Source organism: Carcharodon carcharias, chromosome 18 (assembly GCF_017639515.1).
Source record: "Carcharodon carcharias isolate sCarCar2 chromosome 18, sCarCar2.pri, whole genome shotgun sequence".
NCBI classification, from domain to species: Eukaryota; Metazoa; Chordata; class Chondrichthyes; order Lamniformes; family Lamnidae; genus Carcharodon; species Carcharodon carcharias.
In genome coordinates, this window is record NC_054484.1 from 89,419,718 (window position 1) to 89,441,466 (window position 21,749).

Consider the following 21,749-nt stretch of genomic DNA (forward strand, 5'->3'; position numbering starts at 1 on the left):
GCCTTTGATTTCTTTTTTCTAACAGGGGAATTTAAATGAACTTGGTAAGCTTTTAATGCAAGGTTCATTCAATGTCTGGACAGACCATAAGAAGGGTCACGCTAAAGTCAAAGACCTGGCACGATTCAAACCAATGCAGAGGCACCTATTCCTCCATGAGAAAGCATTGCTTTTCTGCAAGAGAAGAGAAGAAAATGGGGAAGGGTATGAGAAAGCCCCTTCCTACAGTTATAAACAATCCTTGCATGTAAGTAATTGTGGTAACCTGATGTGTAATATACTTTTAAGTTATAATGTTATAATGGAAGATCCAGTAGCAGCATAGTGCAGGCTACCTCTGTAGTTAGTAGTCTGTAGTCAGTAGCAGCAGTAGTGTAGAGAAAGAGTTTGAAGTGTTAGCATGTGTTTAGTTGCTACTGAGTGTTTTTGTAAATAAACATCGAGTTTCTACCTATGAAGTGTCTGCTACTCAACTCTTATCATTAGTACCAAATTGGCCACCCCTTACAACAAGTGTGTGAACAGGATCCAACAAACCTGTGACCAGGATCCAACTGTAATATCCACTTAACATAGAACAGAACAATTCAGGTAATGTTTCCCTCCCTGTGAGACTGTCTTTGCTTTTGCTGCGAGGTTTCATCAGTGCTGCCTTCAAACTTGCTCAAGCTTCACCACAAAGTACTGTGTTCCTCTAACTTTAAACAGGTTTGCGTATGCAGACTAAACTAAAACTCTGAAATGTAGTCATTCACAATCAAACTGGAGCATGAAGTCGATGTGAAATCAAACTGATTTCCGGTTTTTAATTTTCCAGTTTGATTGTTCTACATAAAAGCGAAATACTGCGGTGCTGGAGGTCGGAAATAAAAGCAGAAGATACTGGAAAGACTCAGCAGGTCTGGCAATGTCTGTAGAGTGTGAAACAGAGTTAACGTTTTAACTCCAATGTGACTGTTCTCGAGTTCCGAAGAAGAGTCACATTGGACTCGAGAAGTTAACTCTGTTCCTCTCCACAGATGCAACCAGACGTGTTGTGTTTTACCAGCAATTTCTGTTTTTATTTCATTATTCTACATTTTGTCTAAGCGTTTTGATTCTTTTTTAATAAGAAAGGACTGGCATTTGTGTAGAACATTTTGTTACTCAAACTCCCAAAGCATTGTCCAGGTCGAGTATCCTTTATCCATAATCCGAAAACCAAACACATCCAAAAACTGCACCTCAGAGCACCTCAAACCACTCACAGCTAGCGTATTGCGTGCAGTTCTGGAATCCGCATTGTAGGAAGGATGTGATTGCACTAGGGAGAGTGCAGAGGAGATTTACCAGGATGTTGCCTGGGCTGGAGAGTTTTAGTTATGAGGAGAGATTGGATAGACTGGGGTTATTTTCCCTGGAGCAGAGGAGATTGAGGGGGGAACATGATTGAGGTCTATAAAATTGAGAGGTATAGATAAGGTAGACAGGAAGGAATTTTTCCCCTTGGTGGAGGGATCAATAACCAGGGAGCATAGATTTAAGGCAAGGGGCAGGAGGTTTAGAGGGGATGTGAGGAAGAATTTTTTCACCTAGAGGGTGGTGGGAATCTGGAACCACTGCCTGAAAGGGTGGTAGAGGCAGAAACCCTCATAACATTTAAAAAGTATTTGGATGTGCACTTGCGATGCCATGGCATAGTGCTGGAAAATGAGATTAGAATAGTTAGGTACTTGTTTGACCGGCACAGACTCGATGGGCTGAAGGGCCTTTCTCTGTGCTGTAGACCTCTATGACTCCGTGACTTTTTTGAACCTCATCGACCTTTAGCATGGGAAATCTGTGACCCAAGCCGACGTGACCCGAGCTGACACGAACCTCGCCGACTGCACCTGACCTTTAGCGCAGGAAGTCTAGTTGTTTGTCTGCACTATTCACCTTACGAGCTCCTTCCTACAAGCAGAATCGCAGATGGTGCCACAGGTGGGAACTTATTATAGTTATCCTGTATGTATTATTCATCTTACTTTTCTAGCCATTTTATTTACTTTACGCTATAGCTAGCCTAGACTTTGGCCATTGTAATTTAAGTACTCCTCAGCCTATATGTGGTATCTGAAATGCGAAATTATCTGAAACCCCAAACACACTCTGCCCTGAGGATTTTGGACAAAGGATACTCGACCTGTACCACAAATGAAGTCATTTTGAAATCTAGCCACTGTTGTAATGTAAGAAACACAACAGCCACTATGCACACAGCAAAGTCACACAAGCAGCAATATGATAATGACCAGGTAATTTATTTAGTGATGTTGGTTGAGTGATAAACGTTAGGCAGGACATCAGAAGAATGTCTTGCTCTTTAAATAGTGACATGGTTTCGTTTAGATCCACCTGAGAGGGTAGCTAGGACCTTAGTTTAATATCTCATTTGAAAAAAGGCACTTTCTAGAAGGGGAAACAGCCTCTCAGCATTCACCTGCCAAGTGTCCTTAGAATCTTATATGTTTTGATAAGATCACCTATGAACTCCATTGGATACAACCCAACCTTTCCAAAATTTTCTCATAACATAACTCTCCCATCTCAGGTATGAGTCTGAAGAACTGCTTCTGATGCGTTTATATCCTTTCTTAAATAAAGAGATCAAAACTGTACACAGTACTCCAGATGTAGTCTCACCAACACCCTGTACAACTGTAGTAAAACATCCGTGCTTGTATAATGAAAACAGAAAATGCTGGAAAAACTCAGGTCTGGCAGCATCTGTGGAGAGAGAAACAGAGTTAACGTTTCGAGTTCCTTATGACTCTTCTTTGGAACTTTTATTTTATCCCGACTTTTATATTCCCCTTGCAATAAACAACAACATTCCATTTACTTTCCTAATCACCTGTTGCACCTTCATGCTAACTTTTCCTGATTCATGTACCAGGACACCCAGACCCCTCTGTACTGCAATTTTTGAGTGAGATATATCCTGGACACTAGGAGCAGTCAGGAAACGTCTCGGTGATCAATGCCAGTCCTGCACATTCCGATGTTTCTTTGTAATGTGGCCTTTGTAATGCAGAAACATTGTTACATGACTTCTCTTTTACAGATGGCCACTGTTGGTATCACTGAGAATGTTAAGGGGGATAATAAGAAGTTTGAAATTTGGTATAATGCAAGAGAAGAGGTTTATATTGTACAGGTAAGTGTGAGCCAAGGATATAAGAATGTTAGGCATTAAAAGGCAAATACACTGGTTTAATGATCCATTCAAATCAACTGCGTTCAACTGCTGGCCTTTGGAAAAATGCAGCATTGTTGCCACACGCACTACAGCACTATTTCTTCACTATTCAAAGCGTTTTGTTGATAAATGAAAAGCTCATTGGTCCCAGATTTCCGCACGTTGGGTTCCTGTCTATTTTGCCAAGGCCACACCCCCTGATATTTTTCCATGCTGCCCCCTACCAGAGTTTGCAGGGGCTGAGGGGAGGCATGGCATTTGCATAGGGCAGTCGACTCCACTTTGGGGCGAGTTGTTTGTCCCTGGCTATCTCATGCCAGTGGAAATTCAGCCATTACAAGCCTGCTCATGACGGGGTGGGTGTTTACCAGATTCCCCCCACCCCTCTCCTCTCTTCAAGAGCCTGGGCCACACGCACCCCTGTTAAATCCAGTCTACCTCATCTTTTTCAGTATACTAGCCACTTAGTGTGTTGGATTCAATTGAGGTTCGGAAGCAGGGACTTGTGACGTTCCCCCGCCCCACTCCTGGCATGTTATTTGCCTTATAAGAGTGGGTTAAAGGTTGAGTTGGCACTAAAGAAATTTGCAGTGACAGTGGAGAACCAAGGTGATTGGTTCTGCCCTGTTCTTGGATCCCTGGTTTTCTCTGAAGATACAGTGGCAGTCAGGTCTGAACCCCCATGAGATTTCAGTGCCATCACATTTTTCCAATGACACTTGGCACCTTCAGTCCTTGAGGAAGGAGCAGCTTCCTATCATGGGAGCAATCGAATAGTTAAATATAAGGATGTGACTCATTTTAATACCATAATTTTAGACACTTGGAGATAAACACACAATTGTCAGCTTTCCCCTTGGTGTTTTTGGTGGTGGTCTCTCTCTACACAACTAGGCAGCTCAGCTACTGCAATGCATCTTTAAATGATGGAGTGGCACTTAACAGTATCACAGAGAGGGTAGTAACCTGGGCCCAATGGCCCTGAAGTTCTCTGGAATCACAGTGTGCATCTGCGAGATGTAAGAATGAACTTGTTTCTCCTTCTTTAGGCAGCAACACATGAAGTTAAAAATATCTGGGTCAACGAAATAAGAAAAGTCTTAACAGGTCAGCTGGAAGCTCGTAGAGGTAAGGAGCACTCGTGAAACTTTGTGAGCAAGTTACTAATGTCCTGTAATAGCAAGTTGCTGGTCTATTTCTGTAAAATTAAAAACAATGGAGGAAAGGTATTTACAGTTGATGATTTTCCTATCGTGAAAAATATGAGCAAATGCAAAAATTTAGAAATCGTGATAGTTCTATAACTGAAGCCACTGAACCTGTCAGTCAGATAGACGGAGCTCAGTTCGAGCCCCAGGACTCTGCATTCCCGTTAACTGCTGATGTTCGGGAGTTGTAAATTTTGCTTATTTGCTGTGTTAGATGGTATATCAAACTATGATAGGAAGAGAGAAGGCATATGGCAAAGTTCCTATTTATCCCCAAACTGCGACTGCCCCCTCTCAATGAAGAGCATTGAGTGCTGCAGTGATACACAGCCCAATTAGGTATTGGTCGTAGGATTTAGAACTTAATCAGGCAGATCTTTTTGTTTCTACACGGGGGCTATTGGATCAGTTAGGTGCAGAGACTAAAGGAAAATGGTGCCGGCAGGATTGCAGACCATTTATTCAGTGCATCCAGCTGATCTAGTAGTCTGTATGGTTGGTTATTTACTGATTTATGAAGCGTTTTATTTCTTTACAAGGTATGGTGAGTGATGTATGTAATTTTGTTAAATCCCAGTTTAAAGCTTTGCAAATACACAAGCATTTGTTTCATAAAACATCACATTCCCATCACAACGTTAACATTGGTGTTAGCCATTTGGATCATCATTGATTGTCTCTGAGACCCATAATAAACATTGTATAGTAAATCAGGCCCAAACTGATTCCAGAGTGAATTGAAGTGACACTACCTGCATTGCCCTAGCATCAGATCTGGCCCTGATTTGTATTCAGGCTACATTTACAGTCAAGCTGCAGTATTAGCACTATATAAAACCATCTATTATCAATGCTACAATTACAGTGGGAATTGGGTCTTATCATATGGATAGCAGATTGAGAGCTGGCTATTTCTTCCACTTCTCACATTCATCTCAACGCTCTGGGTTCAGTGAATAGTTCCATTTGTAATCTTTACTTCCCACACTCCATTAACCCATTGAACCCCATTATTCCTCCCAGAAATACAAATCCTTCAGGTTTTGAGTGTTTTCCTCCAGGCTGCAGGGAACTTTTCCCAGAGAGTGATGATGTGTCTGAACTGAAAGAAGGAATCGCACAGAATGACCTTGTCATTTGTCACTGCCCAATACACTGCATTTCTGCTTACCTCACAATTCGATTTGAGGCTGCAGGGGCTGAATGGCCTGCTCCTGTTCCTATGTTCCTGAGTGCCTACCCCAAAGGCAAGTGTGCTTTGCTCTCTCCATGCACCTATTATCTCTCTAGCTCACTGTCTAATGCTGATGTAATGTTATTAAAGCTAACCCTCTCCTCCACTCCCACTGGATTTAACTTCAAAACTATTCAAAGCCCATATAGGGGCTCATTTCAAAGCATGACCTAAAAGAGCTGGCATCCCCTGTGAGTCCGTGTTGGGCTCCTCATTTTACACAAAGTGCTGTGCCCTGTCCTTCCCAATAAGTCTGCACTTCAGTACACCAGACAATGGTTTGTAACTGTGGTCACCTGTATACCATCCAAAATCTCCCACCTTTCACCAAGTAAGAATGGGAGAGAAATAATCGTCATTCTACCTGAATGCAGCTGTCAAACTCCCAGTTCATTCTGTTATTTCTTTGATGGATAGTCAGCTTTACAGATGTTTAATGACAAGATTTTGGTCCAGTGCCTGTTGAAATTTGTGTTGTCGCAGATATTTATTGTAAAGCACAAACAAATTTTGTTTTCCAGTTTCTAGCCAGCATCAAAAGTTAGAACATATTTCTGTGGCCCCTTTAGCTCTACCTATTAATACCAGGTAAGTACTTTACACATTACATTTAATGTACCTTAATGTAATCTGATGTTCATAATGTAATCATGTGTAACTGACAAACACTGGAAACTTTGATTAGTTGAGGCAGTAAATTGTTTCCACTCATTAAGTATCGTAGCAATGCAGTGTTAATTTCTGCACATGGCAATTCTGCTGCAGGTGCTTTTTAATACAGTTGCCCTCTTTCTGTGAAAGCAGTAGGACTCAACTTATTAATAGTACACAGTATATTGAAGCAGGGTGCAGTGCTGGGTTTGTTCCTCACTGGGTAGGACAGGTCGCAGCATATGTAACACAAAGGAAGATGGTTGTGGTTGTTGGATGTCAATCATCTCAGCTCCAGGACATCACTGCAGGAGTTCCTCAGGGTACTATCCTCGGCCCAACCATCTTCAGCTGCTTCATCAATGACCTTCCTTCCATCATAAGGTCAGAAGTAGGGATGTTCGCTGATGATTGCACAATGTTCAGCACCTCAGGTACTGAAGCAGCCCATGTCCAAATGCAGCAAGATCTGGACTTGGGCTGACAAGTGGCAAGCAACATTCACACCACACAAGTTCCAGGCAATGACCATCTCCAACAAAAGAAAATCTAACCATCACCCCTTTATGTTCAATGGCATTACCATCACTGAATCTCCCATTATCAACATCCTGGGGATTACCATTGACCAGAAACTGAACTGGACTTGCCATATAAATACAGTGGCTACAAGAGCAGGTCAGAGGCTAGGAATCCTGCAACGAGTAACTCACCTCCTGACTCCCCAAAGCCTGTCCACCATCTACAAGGCACAGGTCAGGGGTGTGATGGAACACTCCCCACTTGCCTGGATGAGTGCAGCTCCCACAGCACTCAAGAAGCTTGACACTGTCCAGGACAAAGCAGCCCACTTGATTGGCACCCCATCCACAAACATTCACTCCCCCCACGACTGATGCACTGTAGCAGCAGTGTGTACCATCAACAAGATGCACCGCAAGAATTCACCAAGGCTCCTTAGACAGCACCTTCCAAACCCATGACCACTACCATCTAGAAGGACAAGGGCAGCAAAGAGGTGGAAACATCACCACCTCGAAGTTCCCCTCAAAGTCACTCACCATCCTGACTTGGAAATATATCACCATTCTTTCACTGTCGCTGGGTCAAAATCTTGGAACTCCCACCTAATAGCACTGTGGGTGTACCTACACCACATGGACTGCAGCAGTTCAAGAAGGCAGCTCACCAACCTCTCAAGGGCAACTAGGGATGAGCAATAAATGCTGGCCCAGCCAGCGAAGCCCACATCCCGTGAATGAATTTAAAAAAGACTGCCAGTCAAGCGGGTTGCTTTGTCCTGGACGGTGTCAAGCTTCTTGAGTGTTGTGGGAGCTGCACTCATCCAGGCAAGTGGACAGTATTCCTTCACGTTCCTGACTTGTGCCTTGTAGATGGTGAACCGGCTTTGGGGAGTCAGGAGGTGAGCTACTCGCTGCAGAATTCGCAGCCTGTGACCTGACTTGTAACTGCAGTTTTTATATGGCTAGTCAGTTCAGTTTCTAGTCAATGGTAACCCCCAAGATGTTGATAGTGGGGTATTCAGTGATGGAAATGCGAGGAATGTCAAGGGGCAATGGTTTGATTCTCTCTTGGAGATGGTCATTGTCTGGCCCTTGTGTGATACGAATGTTACTTGCCACTTATCAGCCCAAATCTGGGTATTGTCCAGGTCTTGCTGCATTTGGAGATGTACTGCTTCAGCATCTGAGGAGCTGATGTGAATGGAAAGAAGACGTTCTTTCTGATGCAGATGAATTCCATGTTTTGGTGTTGCTATTTATATTGGCTGAGTTGGATTAATACAATGGTTTATATTTGGTTCATTTTTGCTTGATGTCATATTTGAGCTTTTAAGCTTGCTGCCCCCTCCCTGTTTAGCTTGTGATAATACTTGTTTCCGCATGCCCCTTTTTTATCCTACTTTTTATAATCTGTCAGAATCTACGTGTATTTTAGTCTCTTTACACTTCAAACAGACTAACTGCTTGGCATGTACCTCTTTCCTACCTTGTTTTTCCTTCCTAAACTACTTGATTTTCCTGTTTGTGTCAAACCCCACGCCCCACTTCTAGCCATATGACAAGGTGGACATGCCTCTCCTATCTCGTTTGCATCTGTTCTCTAGAGCTCCACTTGTGGCTCCTGTCATAAACTGTACAACACAACTAACTGGATAATAGTATCAAGATATAAAAACAAAAAACTGCGGATGCTGGAAATCCAAAACAAAAACAGAACCACCTGGAAAAACTCAGCAGGTCTGGCAGCATCGGTGGAGAAGAAAAGAGTTGATGCCTCGAGTCCTCATGACCCCTCAGCAGAACTGCTATTCTGCTGAAGGGTCATGAGGACTCGAGGCGTCAACTCTTCTCTTCTCCGCCGATGTTGCCAGACCTGCTGAGTTTTTCCACGTGGTTCTGTTTTTGTTTTGGATAATAGTATCATTTGGAAACAGGAGTTTTATACTTCAGAAATTAGCTGGTGTTTTTACTTTAGATAGATATAATCTGCTTTTAAACCACATCCTTTTCAGAGAAATTTATGTATTCACTGCTCATTTCTTCTTACTTGGTTGCAATTTTTGCATACTCTATTTTACTCTTTTGCCAGCCCTCTGCGGAGCCCCCAGAAAGTGATAAGAGCTGAGATTGTGAGCCCAGAAAATCACAGCATTTCAGTCACCTCACCAAAGAGACAAGGAAAAGGGAAAGGTAAAGAATGATATATGATGGAAGGGAAGAATGTGGTGTGGTATATGATAAAAAGGGAAGGATGCAGTGTGGTATATGATAAAAAGGGAAGGATACAGTGTGGTATATGTTACAGGAAAAGGTATGATGTGACATAAAAAGGAAGTCCTGCATCACCACAAGACTTCCCAAAACCTTTTGCAGCCAATGAAGTGTTGTCACTGTTGTAATTTAGGAAATACAGCAGCCAATTTGTGCACAGCAAGCTCCCACAAACAGCAATGTGATATGGCCAAATTATCTGTACTTGAAATGTTGACTGAGGGATAAATATTGGCCAGGACACTGGGTATAACTCTGCTTATCTTCAAATTAGTGCCATTGGATTTTTTATGTCCACTGAGAGGGCCTCGGTTTAACACCTCATCTGAAAGACGGAATCTCTAAATTTGCACCATTCCCTCATTACCGCAGTACAGTGTCAGCTTTGATTTTCCTCTCAAGCCCTGGAGAGGACTGAGTTCAATTTATACAATAGTTTTTGATCTAGTGACAGTGAAGGAATGCCAATATAGTTCCAAGTCAGGATGGTGTGTGGTTTGGAGGGGAACTTGCATGTGATGGTGCTCTCATGCGCCTGCTGCCCTAGTCCTTCAAGGTGGTAGAGTTTACGTGTTTGGAAGGTGCTGTCGAAGGAGCCTTGGTGAATTGTTGCAGTGCAACTTATAGATAGTACACACTGTTGCCACTGTGCATTGGTGGTAGAGGGAGTGAATGTTTAAGCTGTTGAATGGGTGCCAATTCTGGATGGCATTGAGTTTCTTCAGTGTTGTTGAAGCTACACTTATCCAGGCTAGTGGAGAGTATTCCACCTCAAACATGATGAAAGGGAATGGTGTAGTGCTATACGAAGAACGGGAAAGGGTATAGTGTGATATATGAAAGGGAATGGCGTGGTAGGTTAGATGTTGAAAAGAAAGGGTACAATGTGCCCTGATTGACTGTGGCTCTTCGTCTCTTTTTTTTATCTCCCGGTGTTGGAAAGTGTAGCAACGTCCCAACAAACGGGGTGTGATGTACGTCATCAATTGTCAAGGCAGGTGAAGCACCTATTGTCTCTTCACCATTTTAAAATTTTGTGTGAATGCACTTTGCTTCAAACCCCAAAACTTAAAAGTAACTCTTTTCCAATCCTTTTGTGGAAAAGTGGTCAGAGTGGGTTTAAAAGTGGATAAATCCCCAGGCCCAGATGGGTTGTATCCCAGGCTACAATGTGAGGCAAGGGAAGAGATTGCAGGGGCTCTAACTCCAATTTACAAATCCTCTCTGGCCACAGGAGAGGTGCCAGAGCACTGGAGGACAGCTAATGTGGCACCATTATTCAAGAAAGGTGATAGGGATAAACCAGGTAATTACAGGCCAGTAAGTCTAACATCAGTGGTAGGGAAATTAATGGAAAAAGTTCTGAGGGATAGGATTAATCTCCACTTGGAGAGGCAGGGATTAACTGGGAATAGTCAGCTTGGCTTTGTCAGAGGGAGATCATATGTAACAAATTTGATTGAATTTTTCGAGGAGGTGACTAGTTGTGTAGATGAAGTTGGTGCAGTTGATACAGTCTACATGGACTCATAAGGCTTTTGACAAGGTCCCGCATGGAGAATGGTCAAGAAGGTAAGAGCCCATGGGATCCAGGGCATTTTGGCAAATTGGATCCAAACTTGGTTAGTGGCAGGATGCAGAGGGTGATGGTCGAAGGTTGTTTTTGCGATTGGAAGCCTGTAACGAGTGGTGTATCACAGGGATCGATGCTGGGACCCTTGATGTTTGTGGTATACATTAAAGATTTAGGTGTGAATATAGGAGGTATGATCGGTAAGTTCGCAGATAACACGAAAATTGGTGGTGTTGTAAATAGTGAGGAGGAAAGCCTTAGATACAGAACAATATAGCTGGGTTGGTAAGATGGGCAGAGCAGTGGCAGATGGAATTTATTCCTGAGAAGTGTGAGGTGATGCATTTTGGGAGGGCTAACATGACAAAGGAATACACAATGAATGGTAGGGCTCTAGGAAGTACAGAGGATCTTTTGTGTACATGTCCATAAATCCCTGAAGGCAGCTGCACAAGTAGATAAGATGGTTAAGAAGATATATGGGATACTTGCCTTTATTAGCTGAGGTATAGAATATAAGAGCAGGGAGGTTATGTTGGAACTGTATAAAACGCTAGCTCGGCCACAGCTGGAGTACTGAGTACAGTTCTGGTCGCCGCATTATAGGAAGGATGTGATTGCACTGGAGAGGGTGCAGAGGAGATTCACCAGGATGTTGTCCGGGCTGGAGTGTTTCAGCTATGAAGAGAGACTGGATAGGCTAGGGTTGTTTTCCTTAGAGCAGAGAAGGCTAAGGGGGTCCTGATAGAGGTATACAAAATTATGAGGGGCATAAATAGGAAGAAACTTTTCCCCTTGGTGGAGGTGTCAATAACTAGGGGGCATCAATTTAAGATAAGGGGCAGGAGATTGAGGGGATTTGAGGAAAAGTTTTTTACCCAGGGGGTGGTTGGAATCTGGAACACACTGCCTGAGGGAGTGGTAGAGGCAGGAACCCTCACAACATTTAAGAAGCATTTAGATGAGCACTTGAAATGCCATAGTATACAGGGATATGGGCCAAGAGCTGGAAAATGGAATTAGAATAGATAGGTGCTTGATGGCTGACATGGACATGATGGGCCGAAGGGCCTGTTTTTGTGCACTATGATTCTGTGATTCTCTAACATCCTGAAATGTACAATTTTAAAGGGGGTGCAGAAAAAGAGACCTGGGGGCTTCTCATATGCAAATCTTTGAAGATGGCAGAACAAGTTGATAAGACTGTTTATGAAGCATTTGGGATCCTTGATTTAGTGGAATTGACTACAAAAGCAAGAAAGTCTTGGCAAACCTTTAAGACACTGAGTGGGCCTCAGCTAGAGTAATGTTTCCAATTCTGGGCACCACCCTTTACAAAGGAGTCTGCTTGTTCAACACCCAATCCACCACTTTAAACATTCACTCCCATCAAGCCTTGGAGAGAGGGCAGAGTAAATTTACAAGAATCATGCTGGGGTGAGGGACTTATGTTATATGTAGAGTTTAGAGAAACTGGAATTCTTCTGCTTGGAGCAGAGGGGAGATTTAATAGAGGTGTTTAAAATTGGGGTGTTTTAATAAGAGGCAAGGGGATGTTCTTTCCACTGGCAGGGGACTTGATATATGGTAAATGGGGAGAGGTGAGAATCTTTTTCATGCAGTGAGTTATGATCCAGCCTGAAAGGGTGATAAAGCAGTTTTAACAGAAACTTTCAAAAGGGAACTGGAAAAATACTTAATGAGAAAAATTTGCAAGTCTGTGGGGAGTGGGACCAAGTAACTAGATCCTTCAATGAGCAACACAAGCATGATAGGCCGGATGACACGGCCCAACCCACCCCCCGCTCTGTGTATTCGGATTTTCGGATTTTATCGTTTTCAAAGCAAAATAGGCATGGGCCTTAAACACTGGCCTTGCCAGGGGTACCCACTCCCCCAGAACCTTAGATGTTTGAAATGCTCTGTTAAATGAGATTGTTGCTCTTAGTTTCTCAGTTTGCATTTTTTTAATGTGCTTTACCATGTTGTTAAGAACCATTTTATGGCATCAAGCAACTCTGTTTAAATTCTCTAGTCAGTAGATGTATTTGTACTGCAGGTTGGACCAAAATGTCTAATTCCCTTGATGTACCAGAAGAAAACAACGATGGATGGTCCAGTGCTGATGACCAACTCAATTCATCAGATTGTGAAGAGGAAGCTAGTAGAAAGCTGGTAGGTACAAGCTCTAGCTGCCATTAATGGGTGAGCCGCTTCCTTTGAATGTAGCTGCTTGGGCGTCTTTACACCCGCTGCCTACGTTGAAGATCCGAGGCGCATTGTAAGCCTCAGGATTCCCCTTCTGTTTCTCTCATTAGTGAACGCACCATGTATTTAAGTGCACTGTATTATTGGCTCCCTTGTCTGGTCAGTAATGGTTCTTTGAGCTGATCAAGGCCATCAGCTGTCCCACAGTTGCAGCAACCCTAGATCAGCAATTGGAGGATTCTCCAACAGTTGACAATATTCATAGTTTTACTGCCGTTGTAAAATTATCCTACGGCAAGCCAACAGAATCTTTTATGGAGAGTATGTATATTGGTTATTTTCCCACTTGGGGAAATCTCAGACACGAAGCTCATCGTCCGTGGATGGAATCACACCAATCTCAGCGTCATGGGGGAATCACACACATTAAGCTCATCGACCATGGGGCGATTCACATGCACTGAGCTCATGGGCCATGGGGAGAAAGTCATACACCAAGCTCATTAGCACCAAGATGAATCTCACACACTGAGCTCTTTGACCATGGTGGGAGCTTACAGCATAGGCTTCTGAGAGAGATGAGCAAGCAGTGAATTAGATGCAAGTGCCGACATTTGTTCACCTGAAGTGCTTTGGATTTCAGTCCAAAATAAAACAGAGGCAAGAGGTGTAATGGGTGGTCTATCTGCAAAATCTGGGGTGCAGAGGCTGGACAATCAGGCCAGGAACTTGCATCTTGTTCAGCCGAGTGGGATAATCCTGAGAAAAGAGATTAATTTTGTGGTAAATCAATGGCAGGAATTTGTTCACGTAAATTGAGGGCTGTTGGGATAAGCTTTATCAATGGGACTGAAAACCATTTCTAGTGAATTTTAAACGTAAAGGAGAAACTTGTGCCCTCCACAAACATAGTTTACAAAATATTTTCATTTAAAACATCTAGTTCCTTAAATTCCCACATTCCTTGTTTTTAGTTCCTAATATTCCCACACTCCCTGCCTAATTACTGTAAACTCCTGGATTTAAAAAATCCTTTCAAGGTATCGGATTGGGCCACTGAATAATTTTATGCCAAAGAAATTGTTTTAGTGAAATTATTTTGTAAATGAGAGTCCATTTATTTTACATAATAAAATTGGTTGGTTTTATTAACAAGGAAATGTCTGGAGCTACAGAATAATTTTTCTGCAATTTTATTAAATAATTGTACATCCTAAAGTCCCTTGAACCTACTCAAAGGTTTTCTGGAGTCTTAACAGTTTTCAGTTGGCAAAACTAAACCAATTTAGTGCAAATTCCTTTTAATTTTTTTTTTCTTCCACCTGCACTGGGGTTTCTCTGACTCAACCTGAGAAAACCTGTAATTGTGCAGCTCAGTTCAGACGACCCTGCAGTTCAACAGAGCCAATGGATTTCCCTTGAAGACTTTTGTACAATATAAGTCATCTCCATAGCCTTGCCTCTCTTCAATAACAGCTGCTTCACTTGCTGTACTAAAAGTGCAAGTTTGAAATGTTTTGAGTGGTTAAAAGGTCCTTTACTTTGGTCTTTTGTCACATATTGCCCGTTTTGATATGGTTGCCAAATGCGACGTGATAAAAAGGATTTTTTCACCCAGTGAATGGTTTGGGTCTGGAATACACTGCCTGGAAGTGTGGTGGAGGCAGGTTTAACCGAGGCATTCAAGGAGGCATTAAATGATTATTTGAGTAGAAACAATGTGCAAGGGTACGGGGAAAAGGAAGGAGAATGGCACCAAGTCATAATGCTCATTCGGAGAACCGGTGTGGACATGATAGGCCAAATGGCCTCCTTCTATGTCGTAATGATTCTGTGGTTACAGCACAGGTGGCCATTTGGGCCCTTGCCTTGGTCTTTCTCTTTTTCTCCCTCTCCATACATTTGCATCTTCCTCTGTTTCAAATATATATTCAATTTTTCCTTTAAAAAATCTATCTCAACCGTTCCCCCTGTTGCTTGCTCCAGTGAGAGCTTTCATGAGGAAAGTCTGACTGTTGCTCTCACCAGTGTGACTCAGTCCCGGGTTTTCATTTTCTCATTCCAGCTTCCAGGAAAGTACACAGTGATAGCAGATTATGGGAAATCAGGTGGAGACGAACTGACTGCACATACTGGTGATCTGTTACAACTAGTTCATGAGAGCCAAGACGGAAGATGGTAAGTTTAAAGACCTCTTGGTTCTTTATATTTAATCTGCTGTATGTTTTGTAACAGCGCATGTTCTAGGGTACTGATGCTCCATTAGTTCAGAAAGTCTGTTCTCTAACGTAGTTCAAAGTCTTTTAATTCATATGAATTTCATATACATCTGCACAAAATTAATTCTGATTCTAAATTTAAAAAACAATTGCAGCAAAGACCCTAGATAACAGCAAACTGTGCTTCACATTGCTTGGTGAGAGTGAATGCTTTGGATGTATTTTGCACAGACAATGCTTGATTGATATTAAAGGGTAGATAGTGGAGTGGTGGGGCTCGTTTCTGGTCAGTTCTGTCAAATATAATCAACCAAATATTAATCTCTTTGCAATTTGTTTCCCAGCCAGAGATTGAGTCTGTAGGCCAGGTAGGTCTACAGCATTAGGCTGGAAGTGGAGGGAGGGAGGGAGAGAGACCGGGGGTTGATTAGGAGCTCAATGGGGGTCCAGAGAAATGGGGATTATTTTGGGAGGGGGCGGGGGAGGGGGCGGGGTGAGGGGGGGGCGTAGTGGTGGCGGTGGTGGGAGGAGTGGATCCGAGCACTGGGGATGTTAGGTTGGGGGCTGGAGAGGAGCACTTCTGTTCCTCTTGGCCCACCAGCTGTGCTGGAAAAGCATTAACCTCTTCAGTGCAGCAGCCCTTACCTCCCTTTCACTTCCTGGTTTTCCTGAAGCCTAGGAAACTTAGCTGGCCAAAACTAAATAGGGGGATAAAATCTGAGCCGTGCAGCCTTATTAGCATATTTAAATTAGCATCTTACCTCGTGGGAGTGGGTCGCTTGCCCATCAGGCCATCATTAAAACTGGAAGTGGATGGGTTTGAAGTGGGTTGGGTTCGCTTTGAGAATTTTTTCACTTTCACTTTTCATGCACCCTAAACTGACCTGTTTTTGTGGGTGGAGGTGGAGGTTTAAAAGACCCCCTCTATGTCAGAACCAGCATTTATAAAGACAATAATGTGTCCAAATGGCCACAGGGTATTAATCTTAGTGAAAGTGCTGGGATCTGCCCTCTGATAATCTCTGTCATGGATCCACCAATGTGCCCAGGGTCAAGCAGATGCCTCATCACTGTAGAGACATCCTAAATGCCCGTTCGAGTCCTGAGGTTGAAGAATTAGCAATAAGTGGCCATTGAATGGGTCTGCAACTGCAACAACCTCAACTGCTATTTTAAGGGGTCCTTGCAGGTAGACTTCTTTGAGTCTCCAGACTTAGGCCCTAGTTGAGTTCCACATCAGCTGAGCCTGGATCCTAGTTAAGCTACACATACACTGGGCATCGGTCTAGTTAAGCTCCACATGCATTGTTTCTGGGCCCTGGTTAAGCTCCACATACTCTGGTCATGGACTGCAGTTAACTCACAAACAGCAGGCCTTGGCCCTAGCTAAGCTGCACATGTATTGGGTCTGGTCGTGGACTGCAGTTAAGCTCCATGTCCATGTTGGACAGGTCACCTTGTCTCTCCTGATTTACCAGCCACCTGGAGAAATTCAAAGGAATTCCCAGCCTGGGAACGCCCTCCCATGACGTAAGTGATCATGTCTCTGACAGGCAGAGATCCAACTCCAACAGGCACCACTGGAATCTTGAAGTACAAGCTGTGACCTGATGTCTTCACGGATTACTTCAATTTGTCGCACCCAGAGAATTTACGCTGCGTGTGCACCAGAAATTTTTAAGGAAATTCAGACCAATATGTTTATTCTTTCATGGGATATGGGCATCGCTGGTAAGGCCAGCATTTGTTGTCCATCCCTAATTGCCCCTGGCCTGAGTGGCTTGCTTGGTCATTGCAGAGGGCAATTAAGAGTCAACCACATTGCTGTGGGCCTGGTGTCGCAGTAGACCAGACCAGGTAAAGATGGCAGGTTTCTTGTTGTCTCCTACCTGCAAAGTATTAATAGATAATGCAAGCCACCACAGTCCCAGAGGACTATTGGCTGCTCTTTAATCACAAAACAAGCTGTCCAGCCAACTGAGCTAACTGACCCCAATATAAATAGATAAATTAGGTAGGGGGAGAAGGTGACATAGTGGATCAGTAAACCAGAGGCCCAGGTTATTGCTGTGGGGATATGGGTTCAAATCCCCTCATGGCAGCTGGTGGAATTTAAATTTAATTAATAAATCTATAAATCTAAAGTTAGTCTCAGTAATGGTGACCGTGACAACTATCATCAATTGTCGTAAAAGCCCATCTGGTTCACTAATGTCCTTTAAGGAAGGAAATCTGCCATCCTTACCTGGTCTGGCCTACATGTGACTCCAGACCCACAGCAATGTGGTTGACTGTTAACCGCCCTCAGAAATGACCTAGCAAGCCAGTCAGTCCAGGAGCAATTAGGGATGGGCAAAAAATGCTGATTTTGCCTGTATCTCATTAAAGAATTTTTTAAAAATTAGTGAGTTATGCTACAAAGAATTACGTAACATTATATGAAATGACATAGAAATTACAGCAAAGGAAGAGGCCATTCGGCCCGACAGTCCTTTGCCAGTGTTTATGCTCTGTGTGACCCCCCCTCCTCTCCTCCTTTAATCGACCGTATCACCAAAGCTTTCTGTTACCTTCTCCCTCATCCACTTACCTAGTTTCCCCTGAATGAATCTATGCTATTTGCCTTAGCCACACCATTTGCGAATTAATTCCACACTCTTGCCTCTCTCTGAGTAAGGACATTCCTCTTGAATTCCTCCTTGGCGATTATCTTGCATTTCTGTCCTGTACTTATGAACTGCCCCACAAGTGGAAACATCTCCACTGCTACCCTATTGAATCTATTCACTGTTTTTAAAAAAAACCTCTTTCTGATGATTCTCAGCCTTTTTCTTTTCTAGAGAAAAGAGCCCCAGCCTGTTCGATGTTTCTCATCGATGTACTCCCTCAGTTGTGGTATCATCCTTATAAGTCATTTTTTTCACCTCCTGCAGTGTTTCTATATCCGTTTTGTAATAAGGAGAGCAGAACTCCGCACAATACTCTTTTTGTGGCCTAACCAAGGTCCTATACAAGTTTAACAAATCTGTTCCTCTAGAAAGGAATCCCAGAAATTTGTACTTTTTATGGCTTTGTTAACCTGCATTACTACTGTTACTATGGTTACTATGCCAGTAATCAGGGTGCCTGTTCCCTTGCTGTTGAACTGGGGCTGATGCTCATTCAATTTTTATTTTACTCTTAGGCTTGTCAGAAATCTTAGCACAAGTAAAGAGGGCTGGGTCTCAGCTACAAACCTGCAGACACTGATCGGGGATTCCAGCTCTTCTCAATCAATAAGTAGCTCAGGTAAGAAAACAAATGAGAGGCCTCAGATTGGCCGTTAGTTGAGGGGCTGCATTATTAACACTCAGCCGACCATTGGTGTCTGACCACACCAGTGGTTATTGGAATGCCCTCAATTGGTTCGTTGTGCATACCATCAGTACATTGTCCACCCCATTTGCACATTTTCCCCCTCCATTGGCATGTTACCCACCCTATTATTGTGCTGCCCCCATCCCTTTAATGTGCTTCCTACCATATTAGTGTGCTAACTCCCAGCCCATTACTGTCCTGCCCCTCTCCCTGTCAGTGCACTGTGATCCTATTAGTGCAGTGATGCACCCTTCCTAACATCGTTAACTGCAGTCTGGCCCAAGATTCTGGTGTCAGGACAAAACCAGAATGAAAACGTGGATGGGACTTTGAATGGGTGGTGGTGTGGCATAATCAATCACATTATATCTTTTCAATGAGTTACTGTTCTTTCTGCCCATTAGTCAGGTATGAGCAATTGGAAAGTCTTTCTGATGTTCTGTGTCAAAGTAAAAAAGACTTTGTTTCCTGTCCATTGATATTTGAAGGGTTGACTTATCCTTCATCATACTGAATATAATTCTTTTGCCTTTCAATCTCTTTTCCAACCCAGAGTCGGCCAGTGCTTCAAGTACCCTGAGTTCCTCGTCAAGTTGTACTGAACATTGCACTGCTAACACCACCAGCGTCGTAGATATTAAGGGCTAATGAGTCTCTTTGATGTGTGGCAGTTTTTCTGGAAGCCCTCCCTCTTTCTAAACTAACCAGCCTTGAAGTAGAAGGTCACATGATAGCATCTTCGTCCTGCTTCATCCTCGTTTTCGCCTGGACCTGTGGTTGGTGCCAGCAGTGGCTTTAACTTTTTATGCAAAGCATTCCTTGGATCGGAGGTTACTGCTGATGTCTGTTGAGCTGTGACTGAGACCTTGAGAACGGGGAGCACATGGTTCACGGACCTATCCATTGACACCTCCTCATTCCTGCCGAAGGCACTGTGTGGATTTAATCACGGTGGTGCCACCATCATTTCCTGACGGACAAGCAATGGAATAATTAAGAAATAGGCCCATGCCAAAGCCTTAGAGATTGGAGTGGAATATTATTACAGTGCAATTTCATAATGAGGACAATTCTGAGTAATATGAAACCAGTTGGAGGAAAACAAACATTGGCAACACACATCGAAGCAACAGCAGTGATAACAGCACAAAAGTACCAAAGTGAAGGTACCTTTATCAAGACCTTTAGATAGCACATTTCAGAGCAACTGGCAGGGATATTGAGCTGCACTTTATGAAGTTATAACTCAGAGCTTGACTGTGCTTTTTAAATGCTTCTTAATGCATGTGGTCATCACATGCACTTGTTCCTTGGATCTAATGCACAATCAACAGCTTAGTCATAGAACTTTCCTTCCTAGTTACCACTGTGAGAGAATTTGACCTTTAAGCCCCAGAATAATGTTTTCAACTTTGAGTATGTCACTTGCAGGTGAAGTACTTCTGTGATACATAACCATCTGATTAGCTTATTTGTTAGTAATTGGTTTTCCAATGCCACCTTGTTTCATAGGTTTGTTGGAACAACTTGCGTGTGTCCGCAACTGCTCTGTAACTTTACTGTGAAGCCATTAGCTCCTGACATACTGCGCTGGGAAGAATATTGCAAATGTCAATTGATATACAAAGTATTTGACCAGTTTGTATAAATGCCCTTGTGCAAGGAGTGTGTATTTTGAAAGTGCATCATTCCTTACAGTGTCCATGAACCCTGGTGTTTGGAGTATATTTTGAGGGGCACATGATGTGCTTGGTTGGTGAGCTGTTGTAACGCTTTCTAGAAGCTCTGGATTGTTTGGGTATTATTCACACAGGGGAGAGGTCCACCTTCCCCTCACCCAACGAATGCAGACACTTGGTGTCACTTTCAACACCAGCTAAATCAGTTTTGGTTGAGCATTGACAGTCTTCATGGTGGCTGATATCATGACTGTCTCCTACTACCTTGTTAGATTTTACTGGGACTGATATTTTAATGTGACTCTTGACCTAAGTGGTTTATTCCTGGTACCTCTTAAAATATTACACTTTAGATGATGCAGTGCAGCACATTTCATGGCACTTTATACAGCACTTTCTGCTCATTTTTATTGGCAGTGTCCATGAACTTTAGAAGCTGTTCTAGATGTGTCTTTCTGTATTGTGCATGCGGAAGCATGAGTACAATAAAGGGAGCAATAATAACTGATTTCTATTGTTTTAATGGTTCTCAATTCTTGCTTTTTGCATCAGTTGCGATTTACAATGATAGCATTCGATAAAACTGAAAAAGGAAGCAACTCAACGAGTAAGCTTAATGTTCAGGTTTGTGCATGCCACCCAGTTTCTCCTCCCATTCTTGCTGGAGCGCTGTTTACTAACTCTATTCCAAATCATTAACTGATAGCGAGTATGAGAGCAAGAAATTCCACTATCGCTGCATAGCTATTCAGGTTCATGGTCTGTAAGAATCTGAGCAAAGCAACACCTCGACAGCTCACTCATACATACCTAGGCTTGTAAACTGTGATTAAATGTATTCCTGGAGGTTTCATCGCATGACTTGCCCCAATGCTCCAGCCATTAGTCTGCCAACATATCCATTCTTGTGACCCACTGCCTTCATACTCCAATTGGAAAGCAAAAAGACTCATTACCCAATTGGATGGTGCCTGACCTTCAGCCAAACAACCTTTTATCCTCCCTATTTTCAATATCTCTGTATCTATTAAAGAGAAATGTTCGAAGAAAATGACAAACAAGAAATCATTTATTAATATCCTGATGATCTTTTCTCCAGGGTTACACACAGCAGTGTCCTGGAGATTGATCTTCAATTCCTGGAGACTCCAGACCAATCCTGGAGGGTTGTCAACCCTACTCACACTGGCAGCAAGCTGCGCCAATTAGTGAACGTTTTCAATAATGCAATCCATTCATCAAATTGAAAGCTGCAACATACAATGTCCACTTCCTCAAGACAATAATAAATTAAATTAGAGACACACACTATGAACAGAATCAGACAAACAGATGCACCAGCACACACGCACACTCCTAAAGCATACATGCATTCTTACATGGGCATATTCCAACACACACACATTTCTATACAGACACATATCCTTCCTCACAGACTTAACATTTCAGGTCTGTGGCCTCCCATCAGAAAATGAAAAAGTTAGAAATCTAATAGGTTTAATCAAGTAAAAGGAGGTGGAGGGAGAACATAAGAAATAGGAGCAGGAGTAGACCATATGGCCTGTCAAGCCTGCTCTGCCATTCAATAGGATCATGGCTGATCTT

The 21,749-nt window shown here is 42.9% G+C and overlaps 1 protein-coding gene across 1 annotated transcript in view; it reads left to right on the top strand.

Annotated features, from left to right (window-relative positions):
• Positions 1 to 20,652, top strand: part of mcf2la (mcf.2 cell line derived transforming sequence-like a) — a 201,119-nt gene extending 180,467 nt beyond the window's left edge. Inside the window, exons 22-30 of the mRNA XM_041211957.1 lie at positions 26 to 247; positions 3,086 to 3,178; positions 4,270 to 4,348; positions 6,184 to 6,250; positions 8,927 to 9,027; positions 12,741 to 12,856; positions 14,955 to 15,067; positions 18,293 to 18,396; positions 19,019 to 20,652. Of these exons, the coding sequence (XP_041067891.1) occupies positions 26 to 247; positions 3,086 to 3,178; positions 4,270 to 4,348; positions 6,184 to 6,250; positions 8,927 to 9,027; positions 12,741 to 12,856; positions 14,955 to 15,067; positions 18,293 to 18,396; positions 19,019 to 19,113 (990 nt within the window). The 3' untranslated portion in view covers positions 19,114 to 20,652. The remainder of the gene's footprint in view (positions 1 to 25; positions 248 to 3,085; positions 3,179 to 4,269; positions 4,349 to 6,183; positions 6,251 to 8,926; positions 9,028 to 12,740; positions 12,857 to 14,954; positions 15,068 to 18,292; positions 18,397 to 19,018) is intronic.
• Positions 20,653 to 21,749: the final 1,097 nt, after the last annotated feature.